Source organism: Trachinotus anak, unplaced genomic scaffold (assembly GCF_046630095.1).
Source record: "Trachinotus anak isolate AG129_WGS33_773 ecotype Australia unplaced genomic scaffold, CSIRO_AGI_Tana_v1 ptg000016l, whole genome shotgun sequence".
Taxonomy (NCBI): domain Eukaryota; kingdom Metazoa; phylum Chordata; class Actinopteri; order Carangiformes; family Carangidae; genus Trachinotus; species Trachinotus anak.
In genome coordinates, this window is record NW_027273867.1 from 101477 (window position 1) to 123214 (window position 21738).

General features: G+C 42.3%; 1 protein-coding gene across 1 annotated transcript; it reads left to right on the top strand.

Moving 5' to 3' along the window:
• Positions 1-6709: 6709 nt before the first annotated feature.
• On the top strand, positions 6710-9147 carry LOC139634212 (uncharacterized). The gene is made up of 8 exons (XM_071500525.1): positions 6710-7029; positions 7119-7293; positions 7409-7513; positions 7621-7766; positions 7918-8007; positions 8103-8290; positions 8421-8648; positions 8750-9147. The coding sequence occupies exons 1-8, from the start codon at positions 6722-6724 to the stop codon at positions 9145-9147; spliced, it is 1638 nt and encodes a 545-aa protein (XP_071356626.1). The 5' UTR covers positions 6710-6721.
• The last annotated feature ends 12591 nt before the right edge of the window (positions 9148-21738 follow it).

A 21738-nucleotide genomic window follows, 5' to 3' on the forward strand; every position in this document is an offset into this window, starting at 1 on the left:
TTGGGATCATGAAAATCACAATAAATGAGAATTAAACATTTAATTGGCACATAAAGAGTTTTTTAAGAAAAAGGCATGGAATACATTTTATAATCCAATAAAAAACAGCAACATGCAATACATACAATATACAACATACAACATTAAAACCTCAAAACCCAGTATACTTACCATTGACCTCAAGCAAATACTTGCCTTCAGGGAACCTTGCCTTCAGCTAACATTAGAGCTGGGCTTAAATTGACTGTATTTCAATTTCATGGGCTGTTTTGAGGCTAAAATGAGTGCTTTTTACTGATCTGTAACTGCAGGTTGAATGATTGCTGTTTTTTCCCAAGGTGGATGCAATGATTTATTTTGTCCAACAGATGGAGACACGGGGCCACTAATCACAAGAGTTACCATCTCTTCAACTCTGTACAGTAACCCTGTCAGTCTAGACAACACATCAGCCCCACTGAACACATTGCCTTTTCATACAAGCCTACACAACACATGAGTGGCACAGTTACTTGCTGTGTGTTTTGCATGCATTTCTTGCACTTGATGCATGTATATTGTGTTTTTCTATCCATCTTGGGCCAACACGCTTAGCAGCGCTTCTTTTTGTTGCTGCTGGCCACAACCTACAATAATGAAAAGATGAAAAGATGAGGAATTTTACCAACATATCTCTCTCTCTCTCTCACACACACACACACACACACACACACAAAACAATTAAAAACAAATTTAAAAAACAATGAATCATATCATTTTTCTCAGACCGCTGAGCCAGGACTCCTTTCAACAGCTGTGGGAGAGTGTATTAGACAGGCACTTATGTGTTTATTTCTTTTCATTTTAGATATTATTCATTTTCATTGGTATTATTCACCCATTCATTGGCCTCGACTGGGTGTGCCATACTTCAACAAAATAGTCAACGGCATTTGAAAAGATCTACCGTAATAACAATGTTTGCGATACTGCTACTGACTTTAAAAGGGACAGGTTTAAAGAGTCCAAGTGCAGGTTTAGCAGGGCGGTGAGAGAAGCTAAACGACTGTACTCTGAGAAACTTCAGCTCCAGTTCTCAGCCAACGACTCTGCTTCCGTCTGGAAAGGGCTCAGACAGATCACTAACGACAAACCTACCCCCTGGCTGTAAACGTTTTGGCTCTAACAGCAGGCAGCACAGGTGGGCTTCATAAACCAGAGTGAGGGACTCCTCTGACTCTAGGAGGAGGGGGACCCCTCTTGTATCAATAACGAAGAGTGTGCATTGTTGACAATTTGAAGAGCATAAAGCATTACTGCATTGCCACTGCCGTTAATACACTCAATTCTATTTCTTCAATTGCTGTAGCGCTTTGATAACAGTTGTATTACACTCATTTGTTGCAAAATGTAAATACCAATGCCATCAGATTTTAGATTTAGACCCAATTGAAGACAGTGTCTTGAGTGAGAACAAATTTGACAAAAAACTAACCTGGCTGGACACGACAGAATTCTCCGAGCTGTGGACGCTCCGGGGACGGGGGATGCAGTGTTGTTTAACACATCTCAGACTTTTTTTTCAACCTGTCCCCAGGTGCCTTATCCTGATTGGTTAACGCCATCAGCCAATCATGGGCCTAACCCTAACCCTAGGGGCTGGGTTGAGGGGCAGGGGATGGAAGATTACTGACTGTATGGGGCCGCAATGTCATCTCATTAATAAGAAAGAATGAGAAAACACAGGAATGACCTTCACTCAAATAGCCTGCGACCAATGATTGTGGTTGATACATTTCTGTTTTCTGTGTTTATTTTAAATTTCAAATGTAAAAAAGATTTAATGTGGCAGAGGAAGTCCGAACGACGCCGCCATATCTAAAGTCACTTGACCGCGCCTGTCAGATCCTGCTACAATCTGCAGACTATAGCGATTTCTGACAAGAGGACACATGACAAAGCACCGCCGCCAAACGCCACACTACCAACTCATCCCAGTCCACTCAAAGTGGCCTGAAATGTGCTCCCAAAGCCATTCTGCTGACACTTTTTTTTTTCTCTGACTTCTTTCATTGAGCATGAAATCCCCCTAAACGATCAACATTTGCATCAGGTGTCGGCAGCAGTCCGCTGGAGGTGCGCCGACCTCCCCAGAAACCAAGTTTCACACCTCCGCCCTGCTCCACAGAAGCTACAGCTGTTCTGACCAATCACAGGCCTAGTATGCTAATGAGAGTCAAACTGCTGAGAGTCCTTTGCCATATTCACCCATATACCTACCTCTGTCTGACCCCAGCCCTAGCCCTAGAGAGCAACGCCCCCCTGTGGCCGTCCCCAGGCGCTGATCTTAACCCTAGCCACTCATATTAGGTCATATTTGTTGTAATTTATTTCTACATTTTTCCCTTGTCCTTCTCTATCTTGAAGAGGTTTTTTTTTCTTTCCATAACAAAAAAAAACTCATTGGATGATGTTTTTTTTCAGATTTCATGTATTAGAAAATATATCAGGGCTTTACATACATTTCATTAGGGAGGATTTCACAACAGAAGTGACATATAAAGCAGTTGCCAGTGCCGATACATCAAAAATATATTGGCCTTATTTTTCTTCTAGCACACACGTTTCAATAAATCATTTTGTTCATTGCTGTGGACACACGATAGCTGCACAACCCCCAAATTGATTTGGGATCGTGAAAATCACAATAAATGAGAATTAAACATTTAATTGGCACATAAAGAGTTTACAACAAAGGCATGGAATACATTTTATAATCCAATAAAAAACAGCAACATGCAATACATACAATATACAACATACAACATTAAAACCTCAAAACCATTGACCTCAAGCAAATACTTGCCTTCAGCTAACATTAGAGCTGGGCTTAAATTGACTGTATTTCAATTTCATGGGCTGTTTTGAGGCTAAAATGAGTGCTTTTTACTGATCTGTAACTGCAGGTTGAATGATTGCTGTTTTTTTCCCAAGGTGGATGCAATGATTTGTTTTGTCCAACAGATGGAGACACGGGGCCACTAATCACAAGAGTTACCATCTCTTCAACTCTGCACAGTAACCATGTCAACACATCAGCCCCACTGAACACATTGCCTTTTCATACAAGCCTACACAACACGAGTGGCACAGTTACTTGCTGTGTGTTTTGCATGCATTTCTTGCACTTGATGCATGTATATTGTGTTTTTCTATCCATCTTGGGCCAACACGCTCAGCAGCGCTTCTTTTTGTTGCTGCTGGCCACAACCTAGAATAATGAAAAGATGAAAAGATGAGGAATTTTACCAACATATCTCTCTCTCTCTCTCTCTCACAGACACACACTCACTCACTCTCTGTCTCTTTCTCTCTCACACACACACAGACACACACACACACACAAAACAATTAAAAACACATTTAAAAAACAATGAATCATATCATTTTTCTTTTGATAAAAAACAAAAACGGGTCCCTCACACCGCTGAGCCAGGACTCCTTTCAACAGCTGTGGGAGAGTGTATTAGACAGGCACTTATGTGTTTATTTCTTTTCATTTTAGATATTATTCATTTTCATTGATATTATTCACCCATTCATTGGCCTCGACTGGGTGTGCCATACTTCAACAAAATAGTCAACGGCATTTGAAAAGATCTACCGTAATAACAATGTTTGTGATACTACTACTGACTTTAAAAGGGACAGGTTTAAAGAGTCCAAGTGCAGGTTTAGCAGGGCGGTGAGAGAAGCTAAACGACTGTACTCTGAGAAACTTCAGCTCCAGTTCTCAGCCAACGACTCTGCTTCCGTCTGGAAAGGGCTCAGACAGATCACTAACTACAAACCCAAACCCCCCCACTCCATTAACGACTTCCGCCTGGCCAACGATCTGAATGAGTTCTACTGCCGCTTTGAAAGACAATGGGACAGGCCTGACACCAACCCCTGCGTGTCAGTTCGTGTTCGCACCTGTTATTATTATATTATTCACCCATTCATGGGCCTCGACTGGGTGTGCCATACTTCAACAAAATAGTCAACGGCATATGAAAAGATCTACCCTAATAACAATGTTTGCAATACTGCTACTGACTTTAAATAGGCTTCCATGTGGCGCCTCTACTCCTAACACCCCTTGCTCTTGTAAGTGATGTGTGTGCATCTCCTTCCACTAAGGACTGAATTCACAGACAGATGTGGTACTTTACAATTATTTATTTAACTCGGCACACACCAAACCACACAGAAAAAATACAAAACAGAATAAATAGTCAATCTGTACAAAGGGTCAAAGTCAAATGTGAAAAACAAAAACAACAAACAAAAGGTCTGCAAATCCTTGCTTTAAAAAAAAAACAAACCCAAAACATATCAACCAATAAAAACATTTTGCTTATGTACATTTAAAGTGTCAGTGCCACCAGTGCAACATCCTGACCACCGTGAATCCCCATCAACAGTGTCCCTCTGTGCTTTTTCGAGCCTTTTTGGCTGACATCCTCAGCTCCTCCATCACCTGCGAAGCCCTTCTCTTCTTTTTTAAAGTGGTTTTGATCTTCTCCGCCAGAAAGTCCTGGAGAGATGTTGTTCCCCGGGGTTTCCAACCAGGAGGCCAGATGTCGTCTTTCGCGCCATCCCTCTGGATCCGGAGAGCCTTTAAATGCAGGTCCTTTGCATCTGAAAATGAATATTTGGATTGAGAATTACACACGGCATGTCACCTCATTTCACTCATTCACTGGACACAAGCAACCCACGTCCATTTGTCTCTGTGATTTACCTTGGATGGCGAGTTGTTCAAACTTGTAGCTGAAGAAGGCACACTGGAGAGCAGACAGCTTCTCTTGAAGGGAATGGCGCGTGGGCATGTGTGGCTCCAGAGCCGTCGCCATGGCGGGCTCCAGGTCATCCAGGCTGGTGGCGACCTTTGCCGGGGTGGTGCACGGTGGAGGTGTAGCGTCTGGGCTGGTCGGCGGCACCGTTCCGGCCTTCTGCTCAGGAGCATCTGCCGTGGCCTCGGGCATGGAAACCTCGCTCTCCGCCCTCACCAGTTCTAAGAAGCTTTCAAGCGATTCAGCACTATAGCGATTTCTGACAAGAGGACACATGACAAAGCACCGCCGCCAAACGCCACACTACCAACTCATCCCAGTCGACTCAAAGTGGCCTGAAATGTGCTCCCAAAGCCATTCTGCTGATTTTTTTCTCTTTTTTTTAACCTTTAAGTCTTGACCATGAAATCCCCCTAAGGTCGGAATTCTCCGAGCTGTGGACGCTCCGGGGACGGGGGATGCAGGGCTGTTTACCACATCTAAGATTTTTTTTTTTTCTCCCCGTCCCCAGGTGACTTATCCTGATTGGTTAAGACCGCAACGCCATCAGCCAATCATGGGCATAGGGGCTGGGTTGAGGGGCAGGGGATGGAAGATTACTGATTATATGGGGCAGCAATGTCATAAATAAGAAAGAAAGAGAAAACACAGGAATGACCTTCACTCAAGTCGCCTGCGACCAATGATACTGGTAGGTAGATTTGTTTTCTATGTTTATTTTACGTTGCAACTGCAAAAAACAAAAAAGAAAGAAAGAAAGGAAGAAAGAAATCATGAACATTTCTAGCTCTTGTAAACAAACTAAACGTGTCGTGGCTCGTCTTGACCACTCACCTGTTAGGACAGAACGACAAACCATCGTCGAGCTTTGCGTCGTTTTATTTTGAAGGAACACTTCCTGTGGCAGAGGAAGTCCCAACGACGCCGCCATATCTAAAGTCACTTGACCGCGCCTGTCAGATCCTGCTACAATCTGCAGACTATAGCGATTTCTGACAAGAGGACACATGACAAAGCACCGCCGCCAAACGCCACACTACCAACTCATCCCAGTCCACTCAAAGTGGCCTGAAATGTGCTCCCAAAGCCATTCTGTTGATTTTTTTTTTTTTTACCTCTTAGTCTTGACCATGAAATCCCCCTAACCCCAACCCTGACACTTGTCATGGGGTTACACAGAGCAAGCCACCGGCGACTGGTAAAATCAGCAGGAGATCCTGCTGTGGACACATCAAACAAGAGAATTCTGAAACACGCAAGTGCCATTTTCTTTACAGTAGATTTGCATTTATTGCTGCATAAATACCAGTGTTTCCCACAGACCAGGTAGCAATATGTGGCGCTCCACTGACACACGGCATATGCGCGCTTGTCTGTGTCTGTGTGTGTCCGCGTGTGTCCGAGAATGACAGAGAAAGAGCGCTATGCGGAGATGAATGAACGGAACGATATTACGTTGAGAGCACAGACGAGGGAAAACAACAACAACGAAAAAAAAAACCAAAACAGAATCATTCTGTGGCGGTTGGTCTCCATTCTGTGGCGGTGCGCACACAGAATGGTCTATGTATGGGAAACACTGAATACGTTAATTTATGTGATGAGAGTTTGTTATTCCACTGATGACCTGACTTTGCAACACGCAAATTAGTATTTGGAAACAACACATGCCAACCCACAAGTTAGAGAATAAATGTTTTTATATGTATTCACTGTACACCATGTTCATTGTTTTAGTGGAAGAAAAAAAACACACTCACTCACGCACACACACACACACACACACACACACACACACACACACATAAATAAATAAGATAAATGAAAAATAAAAATGTTATTCTCCTAATGATATGATGCTTCTCCCCATATTGATAGATTTGTCATTGTTAACCAAAGCAGTGATGAGCCATATGGAGAGAAACAGCGTCTACTGCCTGCTTTGCAACAAGCCCCAACAATCCATTGCAACTCATCTGAAGAGGGTGTGTATGAAAAACAACACCCCAGAGGAAAGGGAGCAAGAAGCATCCAGAGCAATTACCTCCCAGAAAATCTTTGCCAGAGAGGGCAGAGTGTGGGACTTTTCGGAGCTTGAAGAGTATTGCAAAGATGCAGCATCTTGTGTCAACCTATGCCATCGCCTTCAGAGTCGAGGATTTATAGTGACTAACACTCCTCAAATCTGCCTGACAATTCAGCCAACACAGAGGTATGATTATCTTATTACCACTGCACTATCAGTTGCACTGATGTAGTAATGCATAGACCCCTTCTACACTGTGTTATCTTTTGCAATAGGTCTCAAAAGAAGGACGTCCTTGCCGTTGCAAAGAAGGAAATTGATTACATCCAGCAAAGGATAGTCAGCGGAGATTACATTCCTAACACTGCAGCTACAACCTTCAGACATTACTGTGAGGCCATCCTGCTGTTAGAGCATCGGCTGACAGGAAATGCAGTGATGGAACTCTGTGTAAGCACCTCCACAATAATAATAATCATAATAATCATAATAATACAAATGTTAGTAAATCTATATTACTTTAAGTTGGAAGAGTTTCATCATGATCCCACATGCATATACGCAGGTACAAGACTGGATTGACCGAAAGCCAGTTGCAGACGGTGTTTGCATTCAGTTGAGTTCCACAGCACAATGTAAGAGCTTCACGCTAACCAAAGAAGAGGAAGGAGTAAGTCATTCATTCTCAACATGCATTTCCTTTATGGAGATGGTTTTATATGTATGTGTTGAATGGATTTATACTATAATAATTATTTTTTCTTTGTTTCTCTGGAGTTGTTTGAATGCTACTTCAACAATATCAGGCCAGTTTCCTTAGAACAACAAAGTGTAAACAAAGATGACAAGAGCAAGTTCTTCCTTGGAGAGGGTGGGGTCCCACTGTCCAACCCAGCATCAGATTTACAACGTCTGAAGGCCAAGTGAGTGCTTGGCATTACTACATCAAAAGTGTGCTCTAAAAAGCTTGCAAGACTTTGATTTGACAATGTACTCATAACAATCAAACAAACTAGGACATGTAGCAATTTTTTTTTCTGCTTTCTAATTGGCCTACACACATGTAAACCACAGGTACTTGCCACTTGAATCTGAGGATGCCGTGGCTGCATCAGCATCACAATCAGAGGCGCTGAAAGGACAACCAACCCCGGGACAGGCCAGGTATGCATTCTAAAATGCCACCTATTGTTGGAAGTAATCCCCCATTTCAGGTTTCAACAGGAAAGTGTGATAGATTCTTTTTTTCTTTTGTGCAGTGCATCATTGCCAACTGCGCCCGCATCCATGCAAGACTGGGATGCTTTCTGCAAGACCTTCCCTGTTACACTAAATGGTGACCCGCCTTCAAAAAAGCAGTCCATACAGGCTGGTTTTCCACACTACCGACCCTACTACCACAAGTGGAGGGATCTTCAGCTTGGGCAGCGAACTCAATACATTCTGAGTAAGCACTGTGCATGTCTTGTAAATGGAGGCAGTTGTGTTGCATTGAAGTTTTTTGTTTTTTTTCCCCATGCACTCATCACTGGCATTATTTATATTATATTACTTACCTTTTGCACTCCATCGTACAGGTCATTCTGTTGGCAGGAAATTCAACCCCCCTCAAGCAGCCAGAGTACAGATGATATTAGATAAGGAGGCAACGTGGACCACCAACAAACCCACCGTTGATGACGTTTTGAAGGCCTGGGTTCCTCACCAACAAAAAATTGAGGACAAAGATTCCCTCATCTGCTCAATAACTGAGCAGAAATGGAAGGGCCTGGCCTTGAAAGATTTTGGAGAGGAAAAGGGCAAAGGTAAATGCACTCAGAATTTGGATTCCAATAATCTTTTAAAAGGGAGTGAATATTTCTGTGTGCATATAATGACTGATGCTTTTCTATTCATTGTTTCACAGGTGTTATCGCACTTATGCCCTTCAGTAAAGGAGATGTCATCTGCGATTATCACGGGACAACCATTTCAGAAGCTGAAGGGAAACAGAGGCCACAATCAGGGTATCTGTTCTTCTTTAAGGGAGAGAGCGCCCGGGGTATGTGCATTGACGCTACTGCATTCCCCTGTGTATGTCATCCAGACAGGGACACTTATGGCAGAAGGATGAACCATTCAAGGAAAAATCCTAACGTCAAACCCAAGAAGTACACCATTAACTTTCCTGAAGGCCCACAAGAAACAATACTCTTTATCGCCCAAAGAGACATCAGGGTTGGTGAGGAACTGTTGTGGGACTATGGAGTCACAAGGAAAGCCTTCGGAGGGGAAGGACAAGATTTGGAGTGGCTCGACAGTTGAGGTTGTCCTGTCAGCAGGCCTGTTGCTGTCAGCAGCCCAGGATCCTTATGTGAAGCATTGTCCTCAAATAGAATATATTTTCACCTAATATTGTATTTATTGTTTATTCTTGTATTTTAGCATTTATGTCATTTAATTGTCTGTTGGAGTGGTTGTACTGTTGTATTTTTTGCATTCTAGCACACAAGTTTCAATAAATCTTTTTGTTCATTGTTTTTGGACACATGATAACTGCAGAACCTCCAAATTGCTAATAGTGTGCAAAAAAAAAAAACAAAACTTGATTATAGTGTAATGTCATATGTTTTAAAAGTGATATTCCTATATACTTGTGGATGCTTAATGCGAGCCATGAAGATACATTACCTTGCACATGCAGCGGTGAAGATTAGAATTTGACGCTGATCATGCACACAGTCCAGGGATAACAGAAATGAGGCAAGGACAATATCAATTCATAGTACATCACTTTATTTGAAAACAATGCGTGAGCTATTCAAAACTATATTTGTCTGTCTCCTCATCCTCGTTACCTGCAAAACACTGGAGAGGAAATGAAATAGCAAAACAGCTACTTATGAGCTTCTGAATTGCATCACATTATAGGGGATCCACTACTTCTCGCCATTCAATGGCAGTTAAACCTAGCATAGCCTACAATGATTGATCTCAAAACACATGCAGTGCATAGAAGTTAGACAACTTACAATGTGACTCAAGAATAATGTGGAGGCACGGACAAAGTCATGGATTATTAACTTACAACCAAGTCAGGTCAGGTCAGGGCTATGGACACTCGACTCAATTATCAATTTAAGACCAATAAATCACAAATCACTTTCTAAACCTTGTGTTTAAACTCTTAAACAGTGACTTCAAAAAAAGATAAATGAAGAAATAATACCAAAATTGTTCCGTTGGTCCTATAGTTCCATTATTGCATACTTCAACAAAATAATACATGGCATCTTAAAAGATCTATAATAACAACAATAATGATAATAATAACGAAGGGGTATTGCATCTAGGTTTTAGCAGTTTAAAAGCACCGTACATTTCAGGTCTTTTTTACATAAAACATTGTGACTTTAGAGAAATATATTTCATTCAGTTACTACTGACGTTATTACTCAATCACATCCACACACTCACACTCACACACTCACACACATGCGGGTGCTGGCATGCAGCTGCAGCTGCTGTACTTGTAGGAAGACAGAAACAGATATACGTCCCAGGCAATGCTGCTGGCAACAAATGAAATCCTCATTCCTTTGGCATATTCTGCTTTTGTGACTGAGGCAGCATTTGGACTTTTGACCAGTAGATGGAGATATATGATAAGGTTTGGCAGCTGGGGGACACTGACAGACACACAGCAAAGTTCTCATGCTGGCCCTGCTCATCCTTCATTTGGAACGATAGAAATCAGGTAAAATACCAACCCGATTAGCCACCTGCACATGCTGTCACAGAAGAAGAGAGCCACCGGTACCAGCTGCAGTATTATTGCCTCCCTGATTGTAACCCAGCACATTATTGTGGAGGGTGCCGTGCTGCATTTTTGTGCTCCTGTTGCTTGTGTGTTGTATTTTTTGGATGGAGGCCTTTTGCATCTAAGCAAGGTTTTGACTACAGTGCTCTTTCTTGGAACAGAGCATCGTTTACTCTGAGGCTTTGCTACTCTTACACTTGAAGGGAAATGCCACTGCCAACTGGAAGATTAAAGGTGAACACAATATTGCATCCGTCAGTGTGGCTGCTTTATAATGTTCTTCTTACTTTATTTATCCACTTATGTGTTTATTTCTTTTCATTTTGGATATTATTCATTTTCATTGATATTATTCACCCATTCATGGGCCTCGACTGGGTGTGCCATACTTCAACAAAATAGTCAACGGCATATGAAAAGATCTACCCTAATAACAATGTTTGCAATACTGCTACTGACTTTAAATAGGCTTCCATGTGGCGCCTCTACTCCTAACACCCCTTGCTCTTGTAAGTGATGTGTGTGCATCTCCTTCCACTAAGGACTGAATTCACAGACAGATGTGGTACTTTACAATTATTTATTTAACTCGGCACACACCAAACCACACAGAAAAAATACAAAACAGAATAAATAGTCAATCTGTACAAAGGGTCAAAGTCAAATGTGAAAAACAAAAACAACAAACAAAAGGTCTGCAAATCCTTGCTTTAAAAAAAAAAAAAACCCAAAACATATCAACCAATAAAAACATTTTGCTTATGTACATTTAAAGTGTCAGTGCCACCAGTGCAACATCCTGACCACCGTGAATCCCCATCAACAGTGTCCCTCTGTGCTTTTTCGAGCCTTTTTGGCTGACATCCTCAGCTCCTCCATCACCTGCGAAGCCCTTCTCTTCTTTTTTAAAGTGGTTTTGATCTTCTCCGCCAGAAAGTCCTGGAGAGATGTTGTTCCCCGGGGTTTCCAACCAGGAGGCCAGATGTCGTCTTTCGCGCCATCCCTCTGGATCCGGAGAGCCTTTAAATGCAGGTCCTTTGCATCTGAAAATGAATATTTGGATTGAGAATTACACACGGCATGTCACCTCATTTCACTCATTCACTGGACACAAGTAACCCACGTCCATTTGTCTCTGTGATTTACCTTGGATGGCGAGTTGTTCAAACTTGTAGCTGAAGAAGGCACACTGGAGAGCAGACAGCTTCTCTTGAAGGGAATGGCGCGTGGGCATGTGTGGCTCCAGAGCCGTCGCCATGGCGGGCTCCAGGTCATCCAGGCTGGTGGCGACCTTTGCCGGGGTGGTGCACGGTGGAGGTGTAGCGTCTGGAGCATCTGCCGTGGCCTCGGGCATGGAAACCTCGCTCTCCGCCCTCACCAGTTCTAAGAAGCTTTCAAGCGATTCAGCACTGGGGCTGGTCTGCAGCGGCGCTGCTCCCGCTGCGGGCTGGGGCTGTTGTGAGGCCGGCGAGGGAGGGGAGGAAGGGAAAGCACCGGGATCCACGGGTGACGCAGGCGTGCCTGCGGGCCGCAGGTCGGTCGCTGGCCCAGCCCCAGCTAACTGTCCACCCTTTTGTTCAAGGGCCTGCAGCCTGGTTGAGAGGCATCCCCCCATGTCCGTCATCCTCTCCTCCATCACCATCATCCCGCTGCTGTGGGCTTCATACAGGCTGCGCAGGTCTGCCGCAAACTTCCTCTCCAGCTCCTCCCTCGTGGCTTGCAACCTCTGGCCAACGTCTGCCATGAGCTCGGCCCTCAGTCCATCCAGGTGGTGTCGGAGGTCCTGCTTGAAAGCACCAAGCACAGATTTGAAGCTGGCAAGCTCTTGTGTGAGGTAGTCGGTCAGCACCTGCTGCCACACCTCCACCTCCTCCGCCGCGTCCAAAGCGGAGCTCACAGAGATGTCCTCCCCAGGGGTACTACCGCCGCTGTGCATGTTTCCTGTGAAAAATATAGAGAAGTTAAAAGTGAGCTTGTTGTTGTGCAGTGGGTGCTGGCTGTAAACGTTTTGGCTCTGACAGGAGGCAGCACAGGTGGGCTTCATAAACCAGAGTGAGGGACTCCTCTGACTCTAGGAGGAGGGGGACCCCTCTTGTATCAATAACGAAGAGTGTGCATTGTTGACAATTTGAAGAGCATAAAGCATTACTGCATTGCCACTGCCGTTAATACACTCAATTCTATTTCTTCAATTGCTGTAGCGCTTTGATAACAGTTGTATTACACTCATTTGTTGCAAAATGTAAATACCAATGCCATCAGATTTTAGATTTAGACCCAATTGAAGACAGTGTCTTGAGTGAGAACAAATTTGACAAAAAACTAACCTGGCTGGACACGACAGAATTCTCCGAGCTGTGGACGCTCCGGGGACGGGGGATGCAGTGTTGTTTAACACATCTCAGACTTTTATTTTCTCCCCGTCCCCAGGTGCCTTATCCTGATTGGTTAAGACCGCAACGCCATCAGCCAATCATGGGCCTAACCCTAACCCTAGGGGCTGGGTTGAGGGGCAGGGGATGGAAGATTACTGACTGTATGGGGCCGCAATGTCATCTCATTAATAAGAAAGAATGAGAAAACACAGGAATGACCTTCACTCAAAAAGCCTGTGACCAATGATGTTTATTTTAAGTTTCAAATGTAAAAAAGAATTAATGAATGAAAGAAAGAATGAAATAAAGAAATAAAGAATGAATGAAAGAAAGATAGAAAGAAAGAAAGAAAAAATGAAAGAAAGAAAGAGATCATGAATATTTCTAGCTCTTGTAAACAAACTAAATGTGCCGTGGCTTGTCTTGACCACTCACATTTTAAACGAACACTCTCTCTGACCCGAGCCCTAGAGAGCATCGCCCCCCTGTGGCCGTCCCCAGGCGCTGATCTTAACCCTAGCACCTCATATTAGGTCATATTTGTTGTAATTTATTTCCACATTTTTCCCTTGTCCTTCTCTATCTTGAAGAGGTTTTTTTTTCTTTCCATAACAAAAACAAAAAACAAAAAAAACTCATTGGATGATGTTTTTTTTTTCAAATTTCATGTATTAGAAAATATATCAGGGCTTTACATACATTTCATTAGGGAGGATTACACAACAGAAGTGACATATAAAGCAGTTGCCAGTGCCGATACATCAAAAATATATTGGCCTTATTTTTCTTCTAGCACACAGGTTTCAATAAATCATTTTGTTCATTGCTGTGGACACACGATAGCTGCACAACCTCCAAATTGATTTGGGATCATGAAAATCACAATAAATGAGAATTAAACATTTAATTGGCACATAAAGAGTTTTAAAAAAAAGGCATGGAATACATTTTATAATCCAATAAAAAACAGCAACATGCAATACATACAATATACAACATACAACATTAAAACCTCAAAACCATTGACCTCAAGCAAATACTTGCTTTCAGGGAACCTTGCCTTCAGCTAACATTAGAGCTGGGCTTAAATTGACTGTATTTCAATTTCATGGGCTGTTTTGAGGCTAAAATGAGTGCTTTTTACTGATCTGTAACTGCAGGTTGAATGATTGCTGTTTTTTCCCAAGGTGGATGCAATGATTTGTTTTGTCCAACAGATGGAGACACGGGGCCACTAATCACAAGAGTTACCATCTCTTAAACTCTGTACAGTAACCCTGTCAGTCTAGACAACACATCAGCCCCACTGAACACATTGCCTTTTCATACAAGCCTACACAACACATGAGTGGCACAGTTACTTGCTGTGTGTTTTGCATGCATTTCTTGCACTTGATGCATGTATATTGTGTTTTTCTATCCATCTTGGGCCAACACGCTCAGCAGCGCTTCTTTTTGTTGCTGCTGGCCACAACCTAGAATAATGAAAAGATGAAAAGATGAGGAATTTTACCAACATATCTCGCTCTCTCTCTCTCTCTCTCACAGACACACACTCACTCACTCACTCACTCACTCACTCACTCTCTGTCTCTCTCTCTCTCACACACACAGACACACACGCACTCACTCACTCTCTCTGTCCCTTTCTCTCTCTCACACACACAGACACACACACAGACACACACACATTCACATACACTACAACCGAACAAGGCATGAGTGTCGCACATACCTTTTCTCTTTTCTTTGCATCTGTTTTGGTGTGGTTTGGATTGCACCTGCCTTGTGTTTTGAAGTCACGAGTTCAGTGTCTCCAAGTTGAGTTTCGAGACCTCTTCCAGTCCTCAGTGTGGATCTGAGGGAGTTTGTGTTTTTATGAAGAGTTTATTGTAACTAAATGTCTGGAGTGTAGCCTTTGTCCAGGGGAAGCATTGGCACCAGTGCAATTGTAATCAATGATAAATGTGAGTTGGATTTTTTTTTTTTTTTTTATGTGGAGAGGGGGGAGTTGGGAAAAGCAAGCCATAAAAATGAAAAGGAGAGGAGAGCACACCTATGGGAGAAAAACCTGTTTCTGATAAGGCGGCACACGATGGCGGAACAGCCATCCGCAATTTGCAGCTGGGACAGAGTATGAGAAACTAAAGCTCGATTCCCGCAAAACAGAGGGTAAAATGTGCGGGAAAGTGAGAGCAGACAGGTCTCGCTGCTTGAATTTTGCAACAATGTTGCAACCTTGTGCGGGAACAGCAGGAGCAGAACCACAAAACTCTCTCACACACACACACACACACACACACACACACACACACACACACACACTCACTCTCTCTCTGTTTCTTTCTCTCTCTCTCACACACACACACACTCACTCTCTCTCTCTCTCTCTTTCTCCTTCTCTCTCACGCACACTCACTCACTCACTCACTCTCTCTGTCCCTTTCTCTCTCTCTCTCACACACACACACACACACTCACTCACTCTCTCTCTGTCTCCTTCTCTCTCTCCTTCTCTCTCTGTCTCTCTTCTTCGCTCTCTCTCTCCCTCGCTCTCTCTCTCTCTCTCTCTCTCCCTGTCTCCGTCTCCTGCTCTCTCTCTCTCCTTCTCTCCCCCCCCTCTCTTTCTCCCCACCTTTCTATCTCTCTCTCTCTTTCTTTTTTTTTCTCTCTCTCCTTCTCTTTGCGTGGCGCTCTCCCTATCTCAAATTCACTTTAACCTTTGACCTCTATAACACATTCTAGACCCAAATCCTAACCACAACCAAATTGGACACCTAATCTCAATCCTAGACCCTAATCTTAACCACAACCATACCTTGACCTTTAACCCTGTCCTCTATTCTATACCTAACCACAACCATACCTGGACCTTTAAACCTATCCCCCACTGCAAACCTAACCACAACCACCTCTGGACTTTTACCTAACCACAACCATACTTGACCTTTAACCCTAACCTACCTTAAACCTAACCACAACCACATTTGGACTTTTAACCCCATCCACTATTTAACCCTAATCATAACCACATTTGGACCCATAAGCCCAATCAGGAAATTTGACACTAACTACAATCTCAGGACCATAACCCTAAACACAACCATCCCCCTGACCATTGACTAACACCAACCACTATTTCTATTTGGACTGTTAACCCTATCAGGCCTTCTGAAAATTAATTATTTATTTATTTTCCTCCTTTTGTTTTTTTTAGGGGGGCTGGGTGACACTCTTTCAGGGGGACTGTGATGGAGAGAGCATAACTCGGCCACTGCTAGTCAGTGGCTGGGTAAACTTTTATCTTCCCTCATATTAGGTCATATTTGTTGTAATTTATTTCTACATTTTTCCCTTGTCCTTCTCTATCTTGAAGAGGTTTTTTTTCTTTCCATAACAAAAAAAAAACAAAAACTCATTGGATGATGTTTTTTTTTCAGATTTCATGTATTAGAAAATATATCAGGGCTTTACATACATTTCATTAGGGAGGATTACACAACAGAAGTGACATATAAAGCAGCTGCCAGTGCCGATACATCAAAAATATATTGGCCATATTTTTCTTCTAGCACACAGGTTTCAATAAATCATTTTGTTCATTGCTGTGGACACACGATAGCTGCACAACCTCCAAATTGATTTGGGATGATGAAAATCACAATAAATGAGAATTAAACATTTAATTGGCACATAAAGAGTTTTTTAAGAAAAAGGCATGGAATACATTTTATAATCCAATAAAAAACAGCAACATGCAATACATACAATATACAACATACAACATTAAAACCTCAAAACCCAGTATACTTACCATTGACCTCAAGCAAATACTTGCCTTCAGGGAACCTTGCCTTCAGCTAACATTAGAGCTGGGCTTAAATTGACTGTATTTCAATTTCATGGGCTGTTTTGAGGCTAAAATGAGTGCTTTTTACTGATCTGTAACTGCAGGTTGAATGATTGCTGTTTTTTCCCAAGGTGGATGCAATGATTTGTTTTGTCCAACAGATGGAGACACGGGGCCACTAATCACAAGAGTTACCATCTCTTCAACTCTGTACAGTAACCATGTCAACACATCAGCCCCACTGAACACATTGCCTTTTCATACAAGCCTACACAACACATGAGTGGCACAGTTACTTGCTGTGTGTTTTGCATGCATTTCTTGCACTTGATGCATGTATATTGTGTTTTTCTATCCATCTTGGGCCAACACGCTCAGCAGCGCTTCTTTTTGTTGCTGCTGGCCACAACCTAGAATAATGAAAAGATGAAAAGATGAGGAATTTTACCAACATATCTCTCTCTCTCTCTCTCTCACAGACAAACACACACACACAAACACTCACTCACTCTCTGTCTCTTTCTTTCTCACACACACACAGACACACACACACACACACAAAACAATTAAAAACACATTTAAAAAACAATGAATCATATCATTTTTCTTTTGATAAAAAACGAAAACGGGTCCCTCACACCGCTGAGCCAGGACTCCTTTCAACAGCTGTGGGAGAGTGTATTAGACAGGCTCAAATAAACCTGGAGTTGACCTTTGACCTCTCCAATTGTATGGGGTATTTTATTATTTCTATTTTTATTTCTTTTGACCTCCCCAGAAACCAAGTTTCACACCTCCGCCCTGCTCCACATAAGCTACAGCTGTTCTGACCAATCACAGGCCTAGTATGCTAATGAGAGTCAAACTGCTGAGAGTCCTTTGCCATATTCACCCATATACCTAACCCTAACCCTAACCCTAACCCTGCTGAGAGTCCTTTGCCATATTCACCCATATACCTACCTCTGTCTGACCCCAGCCCTAGCCCTAGAGAGCAACGCCCCCCTGTGGCCGTCCCCAGGCGCTGATCTCAACCCTAGCCACTCATATTAGGTCATATTTGTTGTAATTTATTTCTACATTTTTCCCTTGTCCTTCTCTATCTTGAAGAGGTTTTTTTTTCTTTCCATAACAAAAAAAAACTCATTGGATGATGTTTTTTTTTCAGATTTCATGTATTAGAAAATATATCAGGGCTTTACATACATTTCATTAGGGAGGATTTCACAACAGAAGTGACATATAAAGCAGTTGCCAGTGCCGATACATCAAAAATATATTGGCCTTATTTTTCTTCTAGCACACAGGTTTCAATAAATCATTTTGTTCATTGCTGTGGACACACGATAGCTGCACAACCTCCAAATTGATTTGGGATCATGAAAATCACAATAAATGAGAATTAAACATTTAATTGGCACATAAAGAGTTTTAAAAAAAAGGCATGGAATACATTTTATAATCCAATAAAAAACAGCAACATGCAATACATACAATATACAACATACAACATTAAAACCTCAAAACCATTGACCTCAAGCAAATACTTGCCTTCAGCTAACATTAGAGCTGGGCTTAAATTGACTGTATTTCAATTTCATGGGCTGTTTTGAGGCTAAAATGAGTGCTTTTTACTGATCTGTAACTGCAGGTTGAATGATTGCTGTTTTTTCCCAAGGTGGATGCAATGATTTGTTTTGTCCAACAGATGGAGACACGGGGCCACTAATCACAAGAGTTACCATCTCTTCAACTCTGTACAGTAACCATGTCAGTCTAGACAACACATCAGCCCCACTGAACACATTGCCTTTTCATACAAGCCTACACAACACATGAGTGGCACAGTTACTTGCTGTGTGTTTTGCATGCATTTCTTGCACTTGATGCATGTATATTGTGTTTTTCTATCCATCTTGGGCCAACACGCTCAGCAGCGCTTCTTTTTGTTGCTGCTGGCCACAACCTAGAATAATGAAAAGATGAAAAGATGAGGAATTTTACCAACATATCTCTCTCTCTCTCTCTCTCACAGACAAACACACACACACACAAACACTCACTCACTCTCTGTCTCTTTCTCTCTCACACACACACACACAAAACAATTAAAAACACATTTAAAAACAATGAATCATATCATTTTTCTTTTGATAAAAAACGAAAACGGGTCCCTCACACCGCTGAGCCAGGACTCCTTTCAACAGCTGTGGGAGAGTGTATTAGACAGGCTCAAATAAACCTGGAGTTGACCTTTGACCTCTCCAATTGTATGGGGTATTTTATTATTTCTATTTTTATTTCTTTTGACCATCACATGGCGTCTTTCCTAAACATAACCTGAGAGGAGAGAGTGCCTAATGCCAACCAATTGTGTTATTCATATTTTTATTCCTTTTAAACCTCACTCTTTCCTCATCTCAAGCAGAAATGGCCTACTCTTAACCTCATTTGATTTGTTTTTTTATGAAATCATGAACATTTCTAGCTCTTGTAAACAAACTAAACGTGCCGTGGCTCGTCTTGACCACTCACCTGTTAGGACAGAACGGTGGAGCTGGGCAAACCATCGTCGAGCTTTGCGTCGTTTTATTTTGAAGGAACACTTCCTGTGGCAGAGGAAGTCCCAACGACGCCGCCATATCTAAAGTCACTTGACCGCGCCTGTCAGATCCTGCTACAATCTGCAGACTATAGCGATTTCTGACAAGAGGACACATGACAAAGCACCGCCGCCAAACGCCACACTACCAACTCATCCCAGTCCACTCAAAGTGGCCTGAAATGTGCTCCCAAAGCCATTCTGCTGACACTTTTTTTTTTCTCTGACTTCTTTCATTGAGCATGAAATCCCCCTAAACGATCAACATTTGCATCAGGTGTCGGCAGCAGTCCGCTGGAGGTGCGCCGACCTCCCCAGAAACCAAGTTTCACACCTCCGCCCTGCTCCACAGAAGCTACAGCTGTTCTGACCAATCACAGGCCTAGTATGCTAATGAGAGTCAAACTGCTGAGAGTCCTTTGCCATATTCACCCATATACCTAACCCTAACCCTAACCCTAACCCTGCTGAGAGTCCTTTGCCATATTCACCCATATACCTACCTCTGTCTGACCCCAGCCCTAGCCCTAGAGAGCAACGCCCCCCTGTGGCCGTCCCCAGGCGCTGATCTCAACCCTAGCCACTCATATTAGGTCATATTTGTTGTAATTTATTTCTACATTTTTCCCTTGTCCTTCTCTATCTTGAAGAGGTTTTTTTTTCTTTCCATAACAAAAAAAACTCATTGGATGATGTTTTTTTTTTCAGATTTCATGTATTAGAAAATATATCAGGGCTTTACATACATTTCATTAGGGAGGATTTCACAACAGAAGTGACATATAAAGCAGTTGCCAGTGCCGATACATCAAAAATATATTGGCCTTATTTTTCTTCTAGCACACAGGTTTCAATAAATCATTTTGTTCATTGCTGTGGACACACGATAGCTGCACAACCTCCAAATTGATTTGGGATCATGAAAATCACAATAAATGAGAATTAAACATTTAATTGGCACATAAAGAGTTTTAAAAAAAAGGCATGGAATACATTTTATAATCCAATAAAAAACAGCAACATGCAATACATACAATATACAACATACAACATTAAAACCTCAAAACCATTGACCTCAAGCAAATACTTGCTTTCAGGGAACCTTGCCTTCAGCTAACATTAGAGCTGGGCTTAAATTGACTGTATTTCAATTTCATGGGCTGTTTTGAGGCTAAAATGAGTGCTTTTTACTGATCTGTAACTGCAGGTTGAATGATTGCTGTTTTTTCCCAAGGTGGATGCAATGATTTGTTTTGTCCAACACATGGAGACACGGGGCCACTAATCACAAGAGTTACCATCTCTTCAACTCTGTACAGTAACCATGTCAACACATCAGCCCCACTGAACACATTGCCTTTTCATACAAGCCTACACAACACATGAGTGGCACAGTTACTTGCTGTGTGTTTTGCATGCATTTCTTGCACTTGATGCATGTATATTGTGTTTTTCTATCCATCTTGGGCCAACACGCTCAGCAGCGCTTCTTTTTGTTGCTGCTGGCCACAACCTAGAATAATGAAAAGATGAAAAGATGAGGAATTTTACCAACATATCTCTCTCTCTCTCTCTCTCACAGACAAACACACACACACACAAACACTCACTCACTCTCTGTCTCTTTCTCTCTCACACACACACAGACACACACACACACACACACACAAAACAATTAAAAACAAATTTAAAAAACAATGAATCATATCATTTTTCTTTTGATAAAAAACGAAAACGGGTCCCTCACACCGCTGAGCCAGGACTCCTTTCAACAGCTGTGGGAGAGTGTATTAGACAGGCTCAAATAAACCTGGAGTTGACCTTTGACCTCTCCAATTGTATGGGGTATTTTATTATTTCTATTTTTATTTCTTTTGACCTCCCCAGAAACCAAGTTTCACACCTCCGCCCTGCTCCACAGAAGCTACAGCTGTCTGACCAATCACAGGCCTAGTATGCTAATGAGAGTCAAACTGCTGAGAGTCCTTTGCCATATTCACCCATATACCTAACCCTAACCCTAACCCTAACCCTGCTGAGAGTCCTTTGCCATATTCACCCATATACCTACCTCTGTCTGACCCCAGCCCTAGCCCTAGAGAGCAACGCCCCCCTGTGGCCGTCCCCAGGCGCTGATCTTAACCCTAGCCACTCATATTAGGTCATATTTGTTGTAATTTATTTCTACATTTTTCCCTTGTCCTTCTCTATCTTGAAGAGGTTTTTTTTTCTTTCCATAACAAAAAAAACTCATTGGATGATGTTTTTC

Coding starts and splice junctions, on each gene's coding strand:
- LOC139634212 (XM_071500525.1), top strand. CDS start 6,722: ATGAGCCATATGGAGAGAAACAGCGTCTACTGCCTGCTTTGCAACAAG. Junction 7,294..7,408: donor ATGCAGTGATGGAACTCTGT/GTAAGCACCTCC, acceptor GCATATACGCAG/GTACAAGACTGGATTGACCG. Junction 8,649..8,749: donor TGGAGAGGAAAAGGGCAAAG/GTAAATGCACTC, acceptor ATTGTTTCACAG/GTGTTATCGCACTTATGCCC.